Here is a 12,716-nt window from a genome sequence, read left to right on the forward strand (position 1 = left end):
TATAAATGTAAATTTTAGTCTCATTAAATACAGCATTTTGTGATGCTATTAATTGATTATTTGAAAGGAATTTCATATTTATTTCAAGAAAGCTCATTTTCAATCATATAAATTTTATTGATAAAATATTACTTAATAAAAAAGTCTATGAATAGTAGTTATAAATTTTATTTTTACTTCTTCCAGCAAAATTTTTGAAATTTTCTGACTTGATTTATATCTTTGTGAAGAAATAGCAGTACTTTTTTTAACTATTATTCATAAAATTATATAAACCATTACTAATTTACTAATGAGTGATGAATAATTATGTAATTTATATGAATTAAAATACAAATAATAAAATTAAAAAATTATAATATTTGTTATTAATTTATATTTTGTTAATTATCAATGAGAAGACTCACATAAAAAAATTAATAGGCAAGTGATTACACAAATTTTATCTTTTCATTCTGAATTATATAGAAAATTAAAATTGATCTGATATACATTTTAAAATTTTCGTGTAAATTATGATGCTTTAAAAATAAGTTCAACTTGTTAATTAATTTGTATTTGTAATTATTTTAACATTTTGAAAATATTGTACAATTTTTAGTTTATCATCTGTTAGTCATTACTATGTTCCAGAAGAAGGGCCAATGAGTTCTTATGTGCAGTTTATTAAAAATTTACCAACTGTTGATGTTCCAGAAGTATTTGAACAGCATTGTAATGCTGAAATTCCATACCGCATTCATCATGCACAGGAACTATTAAAGAACATGTCAAAATTTCAAAATGAAAGTTTTACACAAAGTGGAAATATGGAAAATCAGGTAAATTACTTATTTTGAACCAATTCAAAGTCAGACCTTTTTATTGAAAGATATGCATTTATATGTATGAATAAATGTATAACGAATATTAGGCAATTTAAGCAGAATTTATTGCAATCAAAATTATTTAGACTTAATTTTATGTATTTAAAAATTTACAAGTTTATTGATTGAAAATAAGTTAATTGATTAAAATAATTAATTAAATATTAATTGTAAATTAAAGTTAATTTACAAGTTTATTGATTTAAAAAGTATTTTTTGTTCAAATAAGTAGTTATTTGAATTTGTAGTTATTATTATAGTTCAAATAAGTAGTTAGTTTCAAGTAAATTCAATTAGTAAAAATTGACGTAAAAGCAATGCAAAACATTACTTATTTTTTTCAAATAAGTAATATTGTATTTACATACTTTTAATTTCAATTTTTCAGTCGATTTTAAGATGCCAGCTTGTATATTCTCATGGGTGAAGAAAAACACATAATTAGATTTTATCAAATTTCAGCATTAGAGTCATAAAATCTAGCTTTTGCTCCTCTTGATTACTGCTAAGTATTTACCTGATGCCATCCTCGATGGTACTGTTTAACAAAACTTGCTGCTTTTTGCTGCTGGATTTGGATTTAATCCCAGATGATCATAAATGTATAATGTCTTTGCACTTAGAGACACCTAAATTTTTTTAAGTCCTTTCACAGAAATTGGAGATCGAAGGAGATAGGGTATGAACGCCTCAGTTTCCACGAATTTTATAAAGACTAAAACAAAAAGAATGTATAAGATATGTTGTTATTATGTATTATAAATATTATATACTGTGCATCATATGCTATGCATTATTAATATATTCATATATAATCTAATCTATAGTTATTTAAATTATATTTGCTATGCCAATTTAAGTTATTTTAAATTCCATGTTTTATAATGTTCCATAAAAACAAATCTAGATTTTAAATACTATTGTACCACTTTCAGTGCAATAATCTTTTCTTATAAATTTTTCTGTTAAAAATGCAACATCTTATTCAGTTAATTATCTTGTAGGTCATTGTGATTATCTCTGAAATCAAAGAAAATCTTCCAAGCTTAATTGATAAACAAGCTGTGACCGGAATTTTACAAGATAAAAATGATCCTTACTGTTACATTTTGATGCAAGAAGTAAGTACATAAATGTAACTGAATTAAATTGTAATTAAATTGATAACCAAAAAATTCAATAAATATGGATGAGTATGAAATATATTTACTTAAACTGTATTTTATAATATGATCATTGCAGCACTAATAGATGGAATGGCCAAATGAATGCTTTCTATCTATTTATTATGGCCCTATGTATTACATGTACTTTATTCGAATTAGCTAGAGTAGCAGTTTTCAGTCACTTGCTAGATATCATGCTGGCTTCAAGAAAAAATGGATTTGAAATGAATTTTCAAAAGACACTTTGTCTCATCTCTTTCATTAATAAGACATTTCAAGGAACAAAGAGAAAGACAGGCTGTAAAATTTGTAAAAGATGCAAATATGAATAATTAACTGATTTCATAACTTGATTAATTTTATGATTTAAAAATTTGTTCGAGCTTCTTAATAACCTAGTCCGATGTACTATGGATTAGTAGTCAGGGTTGCTCTTAGAGTTGGGAGGATTTAAATGCGATCCAACATTCAACAAATATAAAAATGGTAGGTTGAATATATGAAAATTATTCTTAGAGCAGTCTTTTAATCTTTTAAATTAGATTCCAACCCTTATTCCGTTTAACAATATTGCATACAGCGCCATTTACCCCCGGGTGGCGACTTTCTGAACTTTTTTTTTATATATATAGAAAATAAATTCCTATAACCTCCTTTACACGTTTACTAAGTTTGATGACATTTGGTCCAGTACGTTTCTTTTCATGGCCATTTCAGATTGGAACTTTATATATATCTATGTCTATATATCACCAGCTAAAATCTACAACTTGGAAATATTTGAGTTCCTGTGGAGACTAAACAAGATTTGTGAGTTGGGAATTGTCCTCCGAAGTCTGAGTTGTAAACTGAGTACAAAAGTAAGGTTCTGTGCAAGGAAAGTTTTCGCTCCCCGTATTTAATTACACCCTTCCAAAAGTTCAACTTCTAGTATTTTCGAGAACTAAAAACCCACTTTCATAAGTTAATTGCACTGGAGAAAAAGTTTCTAACATGCAGGAGCTTTTCTATTCTTGATTATCAAAGGGCTAGTTTCCCACAGAAAGACAAACATGCATTCAGTTAAAATCGGTTTTTGAAGTAGACTTGTTATTAAAATAAAATTTTCAAGATCCAAAGAGTTTTGTGCTAAAATTATCCTTCAGTTACATAAAAAAGTGCCAGAGCCCTTTTATTTAATGGCTCCGGTGTGCTCCGACTCCGTTGGTGTTCTCTCCAGTTCTTTATATTCTTTGCACTAGTTAAAGCCATCCTTGTTTTGTTGTGAAGACAGGTGAAACACATACCCTTAGCTTTCTGGCATAATAAAGGCCATATTCATTAAGCTTTCTGTATGCAGTTAGCTGTGATACAGCAGTTCCAATTGCAGCTGCAAGCTGCCGAGCAGTGGACTGCGTGTTACAATGGCAGTTATTTTCAAACTTAAGAAGCAGTTGTTATTTGTTTCTAGGCCTCCTTACAATTCCAGAGATTTAAAATTATTTCTATAGCATAGAAGACTGTCTGTTTTAAAATATTCGTACACTTCACTGCTTCCATGAGTGTCTACTTTGCTTCTAAATGGTCAATGATTCACAACTTCACAAATTTTCCAAATGATACTTTGGAGCCACAATAATACGTTTTTGAGACCTTATATACTAAAATCAAACTCTGTAAAGCATAAATTCATTCAGATATTCACTTTGCACTTAATGCTTGATTCACAGTCAGGTAACGTAGCGTCTTGATTTGCATATCAGAAACCCTTTGATCACTTTTGATTGGATAATGCTGATAAGGCCTGTCTTTCAAACAATCCTTGAAAAAAATGGATTACATCGATTTCATATTTCAAGGCGCATCATTATTTTATGTGTTTAAAAATAGATCTGCACATGACTGTAGCATTATTTCTGTATCAAAAGGACTACATGCATAATTGGGTGGCTGGGGAGGGTTAGATACACTTATGTCCATAAATTAAGGATAATTCGGAGTCACGCGGAAATCGAACTCTAAAATAAATATATCACCTGTAAAATCACTACACACATCTTCAAGAATCATATGCAAATTTCAGAAGTAACCAGATGACACCGATGGTACGTCACAATGACGAGAGTGTAAGAGAGTGATATACAAGGAGTGTGTGTGTGTGTCTGTGATTAGGGCAAAGCCTCGAGGGCTATCTGCCTAAGGGGAGGGATGCCTTCGTGGAGGACTTTCTAAGGGAAACTGGCTCGTATACACGTTACACATGGGGAAAACCACGAAAACACCCATGCAGCCAGCCCGTTCGCGGGATTCGAACCTCAGACCGAACTACCAGTGTTCAGCGACGTTACCGCTCGGCCGCTGGTGGGCCCAAGGATATACAAGGAATACAGGCAAAGAAGTAAAATTGTTCGCAGACGCTTTATAAGCATTTCAGTGCAATAACCGAATAGTTATGATACAAAAGACGCATTTGAATGATTTTTTATGTGGTAGAATTATCGGCCGTCTGTAATGTTATCAGGTTCAGTGTTCCGCCTTACTTGCTTTGGGAACATTCAAGAACCTGACTCGGAACAGGGAGCTTACTAAAGCTATGTTCAATAAATGTGGGAAGTAGACAAGATACACAGGAAGGGTATACGAAACCCTTTATTTTTCACTCTTTACAATGATTTCCGGACTTCGGAATACAGAGACCAACCACTTGTGGTCTGAACGTAACAATATAAAAATATTAACTAAACTCTAACTTAACTTTGGAGTAACAAACAAGGGCCTCCGAGAAGATTGGCCGTATATTAACAGGGAGCCGTATGTAGTACAGAGAACTGTTAACACTACAATACGTTTAAAATTATCAAGAGGATTAAACCTCTGGCCTGGAAGGCAACCAGCAACCGAGTAAAAACTGCTAAGGCAAGCGGCCTGCTTCTACTAACTCCTTCCTCTCTTGCTTGACAAAAAGCCACAACTTAAGTTCTTGGCGTTCGCCAGACAAATTTGCATAAATAAGTTAAAGCTTTTAATTCTGGCCGGAAGTAGAAAATAAGAAGTGATAGTAAAGATTTAAAATAAAATAAACGTTAGTAAAACTTAAGATCCTTACATACTTCCCGCCAGAGTTAATTAGTTTGAAACTGAGGGTTAAAACGACCTTGTTGAAAACTTTTAGCTCTAGAATCTAACGCGAGTGCAATCTTTTACAAACATTCCTCACTAGAAACTAGAAATTAAAAAAAAATTGTTTTTACATTATCAGCTCCATGGACAATTACTTTTCATCTGTACTGCATCTAAACAGGAGCTTTTAGTTGAAATCTGGTTCCTTCCAGAGATCTGGAAGGAAAACTTTTTTAATGAAATGTTACACAATTAAATGGCAAGTCACATGAATATTTATATTTCTCTTAACATTCTTATTTCATTCATGACTTTGTTTAATTATCTCTCCCCGTGCTCTCTGACATGTGTTGTAAAAGAAAACACCAAACACGAATGTGTTTATGTACAAGTGTTCAACACTGCACCCTACAATCAAAACACTAACGTGTTAAAATTCAACATAACAAGACCTCGTAACACACCTTATCTTCATCTCTAAACCCTGAGGTACTATTCTGAAAGTGGCTAACTCTGAAGTGTAGCGTCAGAGAGATTAACTACATTCATTCAACCTTTAACACATATACACAATAATTTGGCTCTTTTTACAGTCACACGAATAAGTTTAAAATTTTTTTGGCATTACTTTCACTTTTAACATATCACAGTGTTTCTTAACGCTTAAAATAACAGTTCACATTGTATATAAGAACATATTAACATGCCGTTAATTTTACGCATTTTAAAACATACATTAGTAGTACATTGTTAACTTCTATTCTTTTCCAAGCAAGTGCCAATTCTTCTACATTGAAATACTACATTTCAAAAGTCTTTCAGACTAAAACTTCTTTCTTGCCAGAATCATTTAAATAAAATTTATACAATAACTTTTACAATATTCAAGTATTTACACATTCCTATTATACATCAACTTTAGTTTTACTCGCGAGTAATTGAAAAACATAATACCAAAATAGGTAACAACTCATTTCTTGCCTTTTTGGCGATAAAGGTAGACCTCACATGAGGTAAAACGTCTTGAAATCTGCCACTTGCAGTAAGAATGAAAGATTAACTTAAGTTTGCAAAGTAACATAAAATTTTACTTATCTTTGTGATATTCGGACATTCTTTTCTCTGCCCAGTCCTGGAAGGTAGCGAAGATTCGTGTTTGATTTATTCTCCTTCTTGTGCGGGCTCGCCCTTCAGTCCCTTCCTCTAGGAGCTTTCTTTTCCCTCCAGTTCGGTCACCCTTGAATACCTTCTTTTTCGCCTCTGCCTGTGGTCTTGGCCGTTTGATGGCCGCTGGTCTTGGCGGAACCGGGACACTTCTCTCTCGTTCCTGCTTGGATCTCGTTGCTGGCCGTTCAAATTTTCCTTGTATCTTTTCCTCCGCCGCTGGTGGTCCTTCCGCAATTCGGCGACATTTGCTGCGTAGAGTCCTGTCCGATGAGTAGATCTTCCGTTTGGGACCCGGGTTATAGTTGCCGTTATTTCTCCTGGCTCTCTTTGCATTCTTCGTACTTCTCCCTTCTTCATTCTGGGGGTGGTCGTGCGCTCTCTTTTCTGGTCGGTGGAACGGCTTCTTTTTCTTGTTACCTTCAATTTTCCAACGGGGAAACTTTCTTTTCAATTGCTCTGCCTCCTAATGGCTTGCCCTTGTGCTTGTCGTTGTTCCACCTCTGGAGCTTGCGCCTGCAGTGTCTGCAGTGCCTGCCGTGCCGGATCCTGCAAAAGATCTTTAAATATTTGCATTTTATTACGGTCATAGTATGGTTTTATCTGGTCAATGTTTGCGGAGCATGTTTCACCATTCCTGGCTTTTAACACCACTACAGCCTGAGTTATTTTTTCTATGACATATGGTCCTTCAAATCGTGGAAAAAATTTGGCGGTTTCATCTTCTGGTGCTGAAGAAAGTGAATGCTTAATTTTTAATACTTCATCTCTTACTATATAAGTTACTCCCCGTCGTTTCATATCATAATAGAGCTTCTGTTTTCTTTGTGCTACTTCAGTGTTCTTTTTTGCTTCTTTATTTAATTTTTCTATATCACCCATTTTAAATTCTGGGGCTCTTTGTTGAACATAAAATAATTTATCTAACGGCGTTATAATCTTTCTGCCTAAAAATAACTCAGCAGGAGTTTTGCCCGTTGTATCATGTTTTGCGGTCCTAAGGGCGAAAGCAAATTCATTGACATAGTTATCCCAGCTTTTATGAAAATTTTTAACATAACTACGGATAATTTTCACTATATTTCTATTGACCCGTTCCGCTATATTTGATTGCGGCCGATACGGGACCATTTTTAAATGACGTATGCCCAGTTTTTGGCACATGTCTTCAAATATATTACTTACAAATTGAGGACCATTATCCGATATAACTTTTAGGGGCGCCCCGTATTTTAAAATATATTTATTTAAAATAGAATCAGTAACTAATTTCGCGGAGGCTCGTTTTAAGGGAACAATTTCGGTCCATTTACTAAAATGATCAACCATAACAAGGAGATAGCGACTTTTATTTAACTGACTTTTTGGGAAAGGGCCCAATAAATCGATGCCAATTATTTCATTTGGAAATTCGGATTTAATACTATTTAGAAACCCGGCCGGGCGGAAATTAATATAATTAACTGCTTGACATGTTGGGCAGGACTGGACATACGCCCTTGTTAACTTTTGCAGTTCAGGAAAGTAGACTGCCTCGCGTACGCGTTGGATAGCGTTTCGAATACCAGCATGAGAAGCTAAAGGGCTGTCATGGAGCTCCTGCAGGATATTTAATCTAAGACTAGCTGGGATAACAGGTCGAAATTCGTTGTTGGAATTCGTAGTTTTTGTATAGAATAATAGACCATCTATTAGTTCGTAATGGGCCGCCCTATTTCTTATCGCCACAATATCTTGGTGGCTAAAATTTTCAGGTTCTTTTAAATACTCATAAATGTTTCCAAACTCAGGATCCTTACCCAGTTCGGTTATTACAGTTTTTCGGGAATTTATTGTACAAGCTGTGAGCATTGCCACCTTTACAGTATTACCTTCTTCATCTATTTTTCTCGATAGGGCATCTGCTACGATATTTTACTTTCCGGGGGTATGCTTGATTACCATATTATATTCTTGTAGCTTGAGTGCCCATCTTATTAACGTTGGGGATACGTTTTTCCCTGAGTACAATCTAGTTACCGCCGCATGATCAGAATACACTGTTATTGGCGCCCTTCCAAAATAGACTCGGAACTTTTGCACTGCTAACAGAACTGCAAGTGCCTCTCTCTCGGTCGCGGAATAATTTCTTTGTGTTTGATTTAAAGTTCGACTAAAAAATGCCCCGGGCTGCTGATTTTGCGAAAGTACCGCTCCTACCGCATAATCCGAAGCATCCGCTGAAATTTCTAAATTCTCATCCTTTTCAGGAAATTTCAACACAGGGGCTTGCGTTAATGCTTGCTTTAATTTTTCGAAAGCACTATTGGCTTCGGCCGTCCACGAGAATCTTGCCTTTTTCCTTTTTAATTTTAACAATGGTTCAGCAATAGCTGCAAAATCTTTTATAAAGGACCTATAATATGAACAAAGTCCTAGAAAAGAAGAGAGCTTCTTCGCCGTATTTGGCGGCGAATACTTTTGTACAGCGATTATTTTTATTCGTCTGTCTCGATTCCTTTCTGAGATATTTTGTAACCTAAGTATTTTAATTCAGGGGCTGCAAATTTGCACTTTTCGACATTAACTTTTAGATCGGCCTCATTTAATAAAGAAAACACCTGTCTTAAATCCTGTACATGTTGGTCCAGATTATCACTAGTAATAATGATATCGTCTAAATAGATAAATGTGGACTTTCCAAGAACAGGCCTTAGCACAATGTCCATACATCGCTGAAATGTTGCCGGTGCCCCTGAAAGGCCAAACGGTATACGCAGGAATGCATAAGTGCCAGACTTGGTTATAAAAGCAGTCTTAGGCACGTCCTCCGGTCTAACCCATATTTGAAAATAACCAGTCGTTAAGTCTAAAGTCGTCATGTATTTGGTAGACGTTATGTTCCTTAGAATTTCTTCAATAATAGGTAACGGATATACCGGATATTTAGTTATGGAGTTTAATTTACGATAGTCAATCGCGATACGCCACCTTTCTCAATGTGTTAATGGATAGTCATTGTTTTTCTTACATAAAACCACCGGGCTAGCATAACTACTTGAGATGGACGTTATGATCTTTTTACGTAACATATCGCTAATGTGCCATTCTATAATTTTTTCTTTATTCTTATCATACCGGTATGCTTTGTGGCGAACTGGTAGTGAATCTCCGGTGTCGATACTATGGTTAGTAACTTAAGTAAATCCTGGAATATCACTAAATAACGAAGCAAATTCACTTACCACTTGTCGGATTCTTTGTTGTTCTTCCTTAGGCAGGTGGTCAAGGTTTAACATTGGCGGTTCCGTTTTTTCTTCTCGAACTGGTTTCATCGTCAGCTTAAGGGACGCTTCATTAAAATCCAGCGTGGCTTCTGCCTCTGAAAGAAAATCTATCCCTAAGATAATATGTGCTTGCAGATTCTTTACTATAAAAAACATAACCTTTACTTGTTCGTCCTTGATACGGACGTATAGCGGTAATTTACCTATGCACATGCATCTTTCTCCTTGCGCAGCTAACACTGTCGTATTATCCGAATTATATATGCGGTATTTCCGAAAATACTTCCTAAAAAAAACTTCTGCCACACAGGAACACTGCGCGCCTGTATCCAGGAGTGCGGTGGCTGGGATGTTATTCACCAACACTTCAATCTTTGGAAGAGTCAAATTTTTCACCATCACTATATTTAACTTGAAGGAAGAGGGGTTTTCTTGGCCTTCGGATTTCCGCACCCTCCCGTCAGCAGAAAACCGTTTTAGTTTAAATCTTTTTTCCTTTCCATGCTTTCCTTCTTTTTCCACTGGCCTTGAGACATTTTCCTGGATTGCTATTGAACTGTCGACGTTCGCCGGCTGTTTTTGGATGCTCGGGTTTCCTTGCCCACTGATTCGCTTTGCTTCCGTAGCCGTGTGCTTGACTTTGTGTGGTCTTGGCTAACCAAATTGGTTTCGTTGTTGATACTGGCGTCTTCTTTCAATGTCCGTCGTTCTTCTACTTTCAAACTGGATTGCTAGCTCGAATAACTTTTCCAGTGTAGTCGGATTCCTTAATTCAATAAAGTCTTGTACTTGGGGAAGTAACCACGGCAAAATCCCTTGAATTATCTCAGGATCCGGACGGTTTCCATACAAGAGTTTGAAGACGCGAATTTTTCTTAAAATAAAGCTTGAGAGATTTTCAATTGGTTTCTGGTATATGCTGAAAAGTTCCGCTTCTAATTTTGCACGATCCCTTACGACAGGGAAGGATTTTACGAAGGCAGTCTTGAAATTTTCGTAAGTATAGGTGGAACTTCCCGCTTGAACCAAGAGACTTCTGCCTATGCATTTGAACCAATTAAGCGCTTGGCTCCTCAAAGCGCTGGTAGCTAAGGTGAATTTTTGGAACTCATGCACGGGATACATCATGAAGTGGTCATCTAGTTTTTCCAAAAAACTGGTTACCGGTGAGTTTCCATTAAATGTTGCTTCTGGTTTCATCGCTGCGCGCATGGTCTGGACGATGTAACCAAATCCTTCCAGGGCGGCAGCTGGCATTTCTGGATTCTGAGCCGCTTCTGCAGGCAGCACAGGTTCTTCTTGAAACTCGGCCATGGTTATTCTTCTCCGTCGGGCGCCACTATCAGGTTCAGTGTTCTGCCTTACTTGCTTTGGGAACATTCAAGAACCTGACTCGGAACAGAGAGCTTACTAAGGCTATGTTCAATAAATGTGGGAAGTAGACAAGATACACAGGAAGGGTATACGAAACCCTTTATTTTTCACTCTTTACAATGATTTCCGGAGTTCGGAATACAGAGACCAACCACTTGTGGTCTGAACGTAAGAATATAAAAATATTAACTAAACTCTAACTCAACTTTGGAGTAACAAACAAGGGCCTCCGAGAAGATTGGCCGTATATTAACAGGGAGCCGTATGTAGTACAGAGAACTGTTAGCACTACAATACGTTTAAAATTATCAAGAGGATTAAACCTCTGGCCAGGAAGGCAACCAGCAACCGAGTAAAAACTGCTAAGGCAAGCGGCCTGCTTCTACTAACTCCTTCCTCTTTTGCCTGGCAAAAAGCCACAACTTAACTACTTGGCGTTCGCCAGACAAATTTGCATAAATAAGTTAAAGCTTTTAATTCTGGCCGGAAATAGAAAATAAGAAGTGATAGTAAAAATTTAAAATAAAATAAACGTTAGTAAAACTTAAGATCCTTACAATGTGGGCGTACCCAACTGGAAGTATCAGACGAACTTGGAATTGTCCAGAGTGTCATCTCCAGGCTTTGGCAACGATTCCAAGATGATGGTAATGTTAGTAAACGTTACAGCACAGGTCGCCCCAGAGTTGCAACGCGGAATGAGGACCGGTATTTGGCAGTTACTGCCAAGAGAAACAGGCAATTTCAAGGCAGACCGTGTACAGACGCTTAGGGCAGATTGGTCTATATGCTCGTAGAACTGTTAGATGCGTTCCACTTACTGCAACTCACTGTCTCCTGCGGTTAGCCTGGAGTAGAGAGCATGCATTGTGGACACCGCAACAGTGGGCTTGCGTGATGTTTTCCGAAGAGTCCAGGTTTAGCTTGCAGTCTGATTCTCGCCGGAATTTCATATGGAGAGCTCCAGGTACCCGTTACCACCAAGAAAACATCATTGAACGACACCGTTACAGTGGTGCAGGAGTGCTCGTTTGGGGTGGAATTATTCTGGTTTCCAGAACTGACCTGCATGTTCAAAGAGGAACCATGACAAGCCAAATCTATCGGGACGTCATTCTGGAACAACATGTACGTTTGTTTCGGGGCGCCATGGGCGCGCAATTTGTGTTTATGGATGACAACGCCCGTTCTCACCGTGCAAACATCGTAACCGAATGCATTCAATCGGAGGATATCAGCCGTATGGACTGGCCAGCATTCTCACTGGACTTGAGTCCAGTAGAGCACGTGTGCGACATGCTTGGCCGACGAGTTGCAGCCCGTCAACCTCCTCCTACATGTCTACCGGAACTTCGGAGAGCATTGCTTTTTGAGCGGTGTAATATCCCCCAAGATCAGATCGATAATTTGATACTCAGCATGTCTAGGCGTTGTACAGACTGTATTGCATCTTCTGGGAGACATACAATGTATTAACAATCATACCAATCATGTAATATTGGTTTTTTGTAAATAGTGGGTTTTTTTTTTTTTTTTTTTGTAATTTGCTTCAGGGAGGAAAAAATCGCTAATTTTTTTAATAATATCAAACATGTAGCATCTTTTTTTTGCTCTTTACCTTTTGTTTAATAAATAAGCTTTACAAAAAAGTCAAATTTGTTTTTCTTCTAACTCTTCCTTTGCCTGATTTTGCATTATTATCCTTAATTTATGAACATGAGTGTATTTAGAAGAGTATGATTTCCTAGATGAGATTCCCCCTCCCCACCAAAATATTTTCC

The 12,716-nt window shown here is 36.4% G+C and overlaps 1 protein-coding gene across 6 annotated transcripts in view; it reads left to right on the forward strand.

The window, feature by feature from the left end:
- Nucleotides 1-12,716, forward strand: part of LOC118183304 (dynein axonemal heavy chain 2-like) — a 405,957-nt gene that overhangs the window by 350,099 nt on the left and 43,142 nt on the right. For 3 of the 6 annotated variants that reach the window (XM_085822259.1, XM_085822257.1, XM_085822258.1), the window contains 2 exons: nt 602-821; nt 1,871-1,987. In XM_085822259.1, the coding sequence (XP_085678385.1) occupies nt 602-821; nt 1,871-1,987 (337 nt within the window). Of the gene's footprint in view, nt 1-601; nt 822-1,870; nt 1,988-12,716 lie in introns of those variants that run through there. The other 3 variants (XM_085822262.1, XM_085822261.1, XM_085822260.1) reach the window with 3 other exon arrangements.

This window comes from Stegodyphus dumicola, chromosome 8, assembly GCF_044657685.1.
Source record: "Stegodyphus dumicola isolate Sdum_Otavi_A_Nest chromosome 8, ASM4465768v1".
NCBI classification, from domain to species: Eukaryota; Metazoa; Arthropoda; class Arachnida; order Araneae; family Eresidae; genus Stegodyphus; species Stegodyphus dumicola.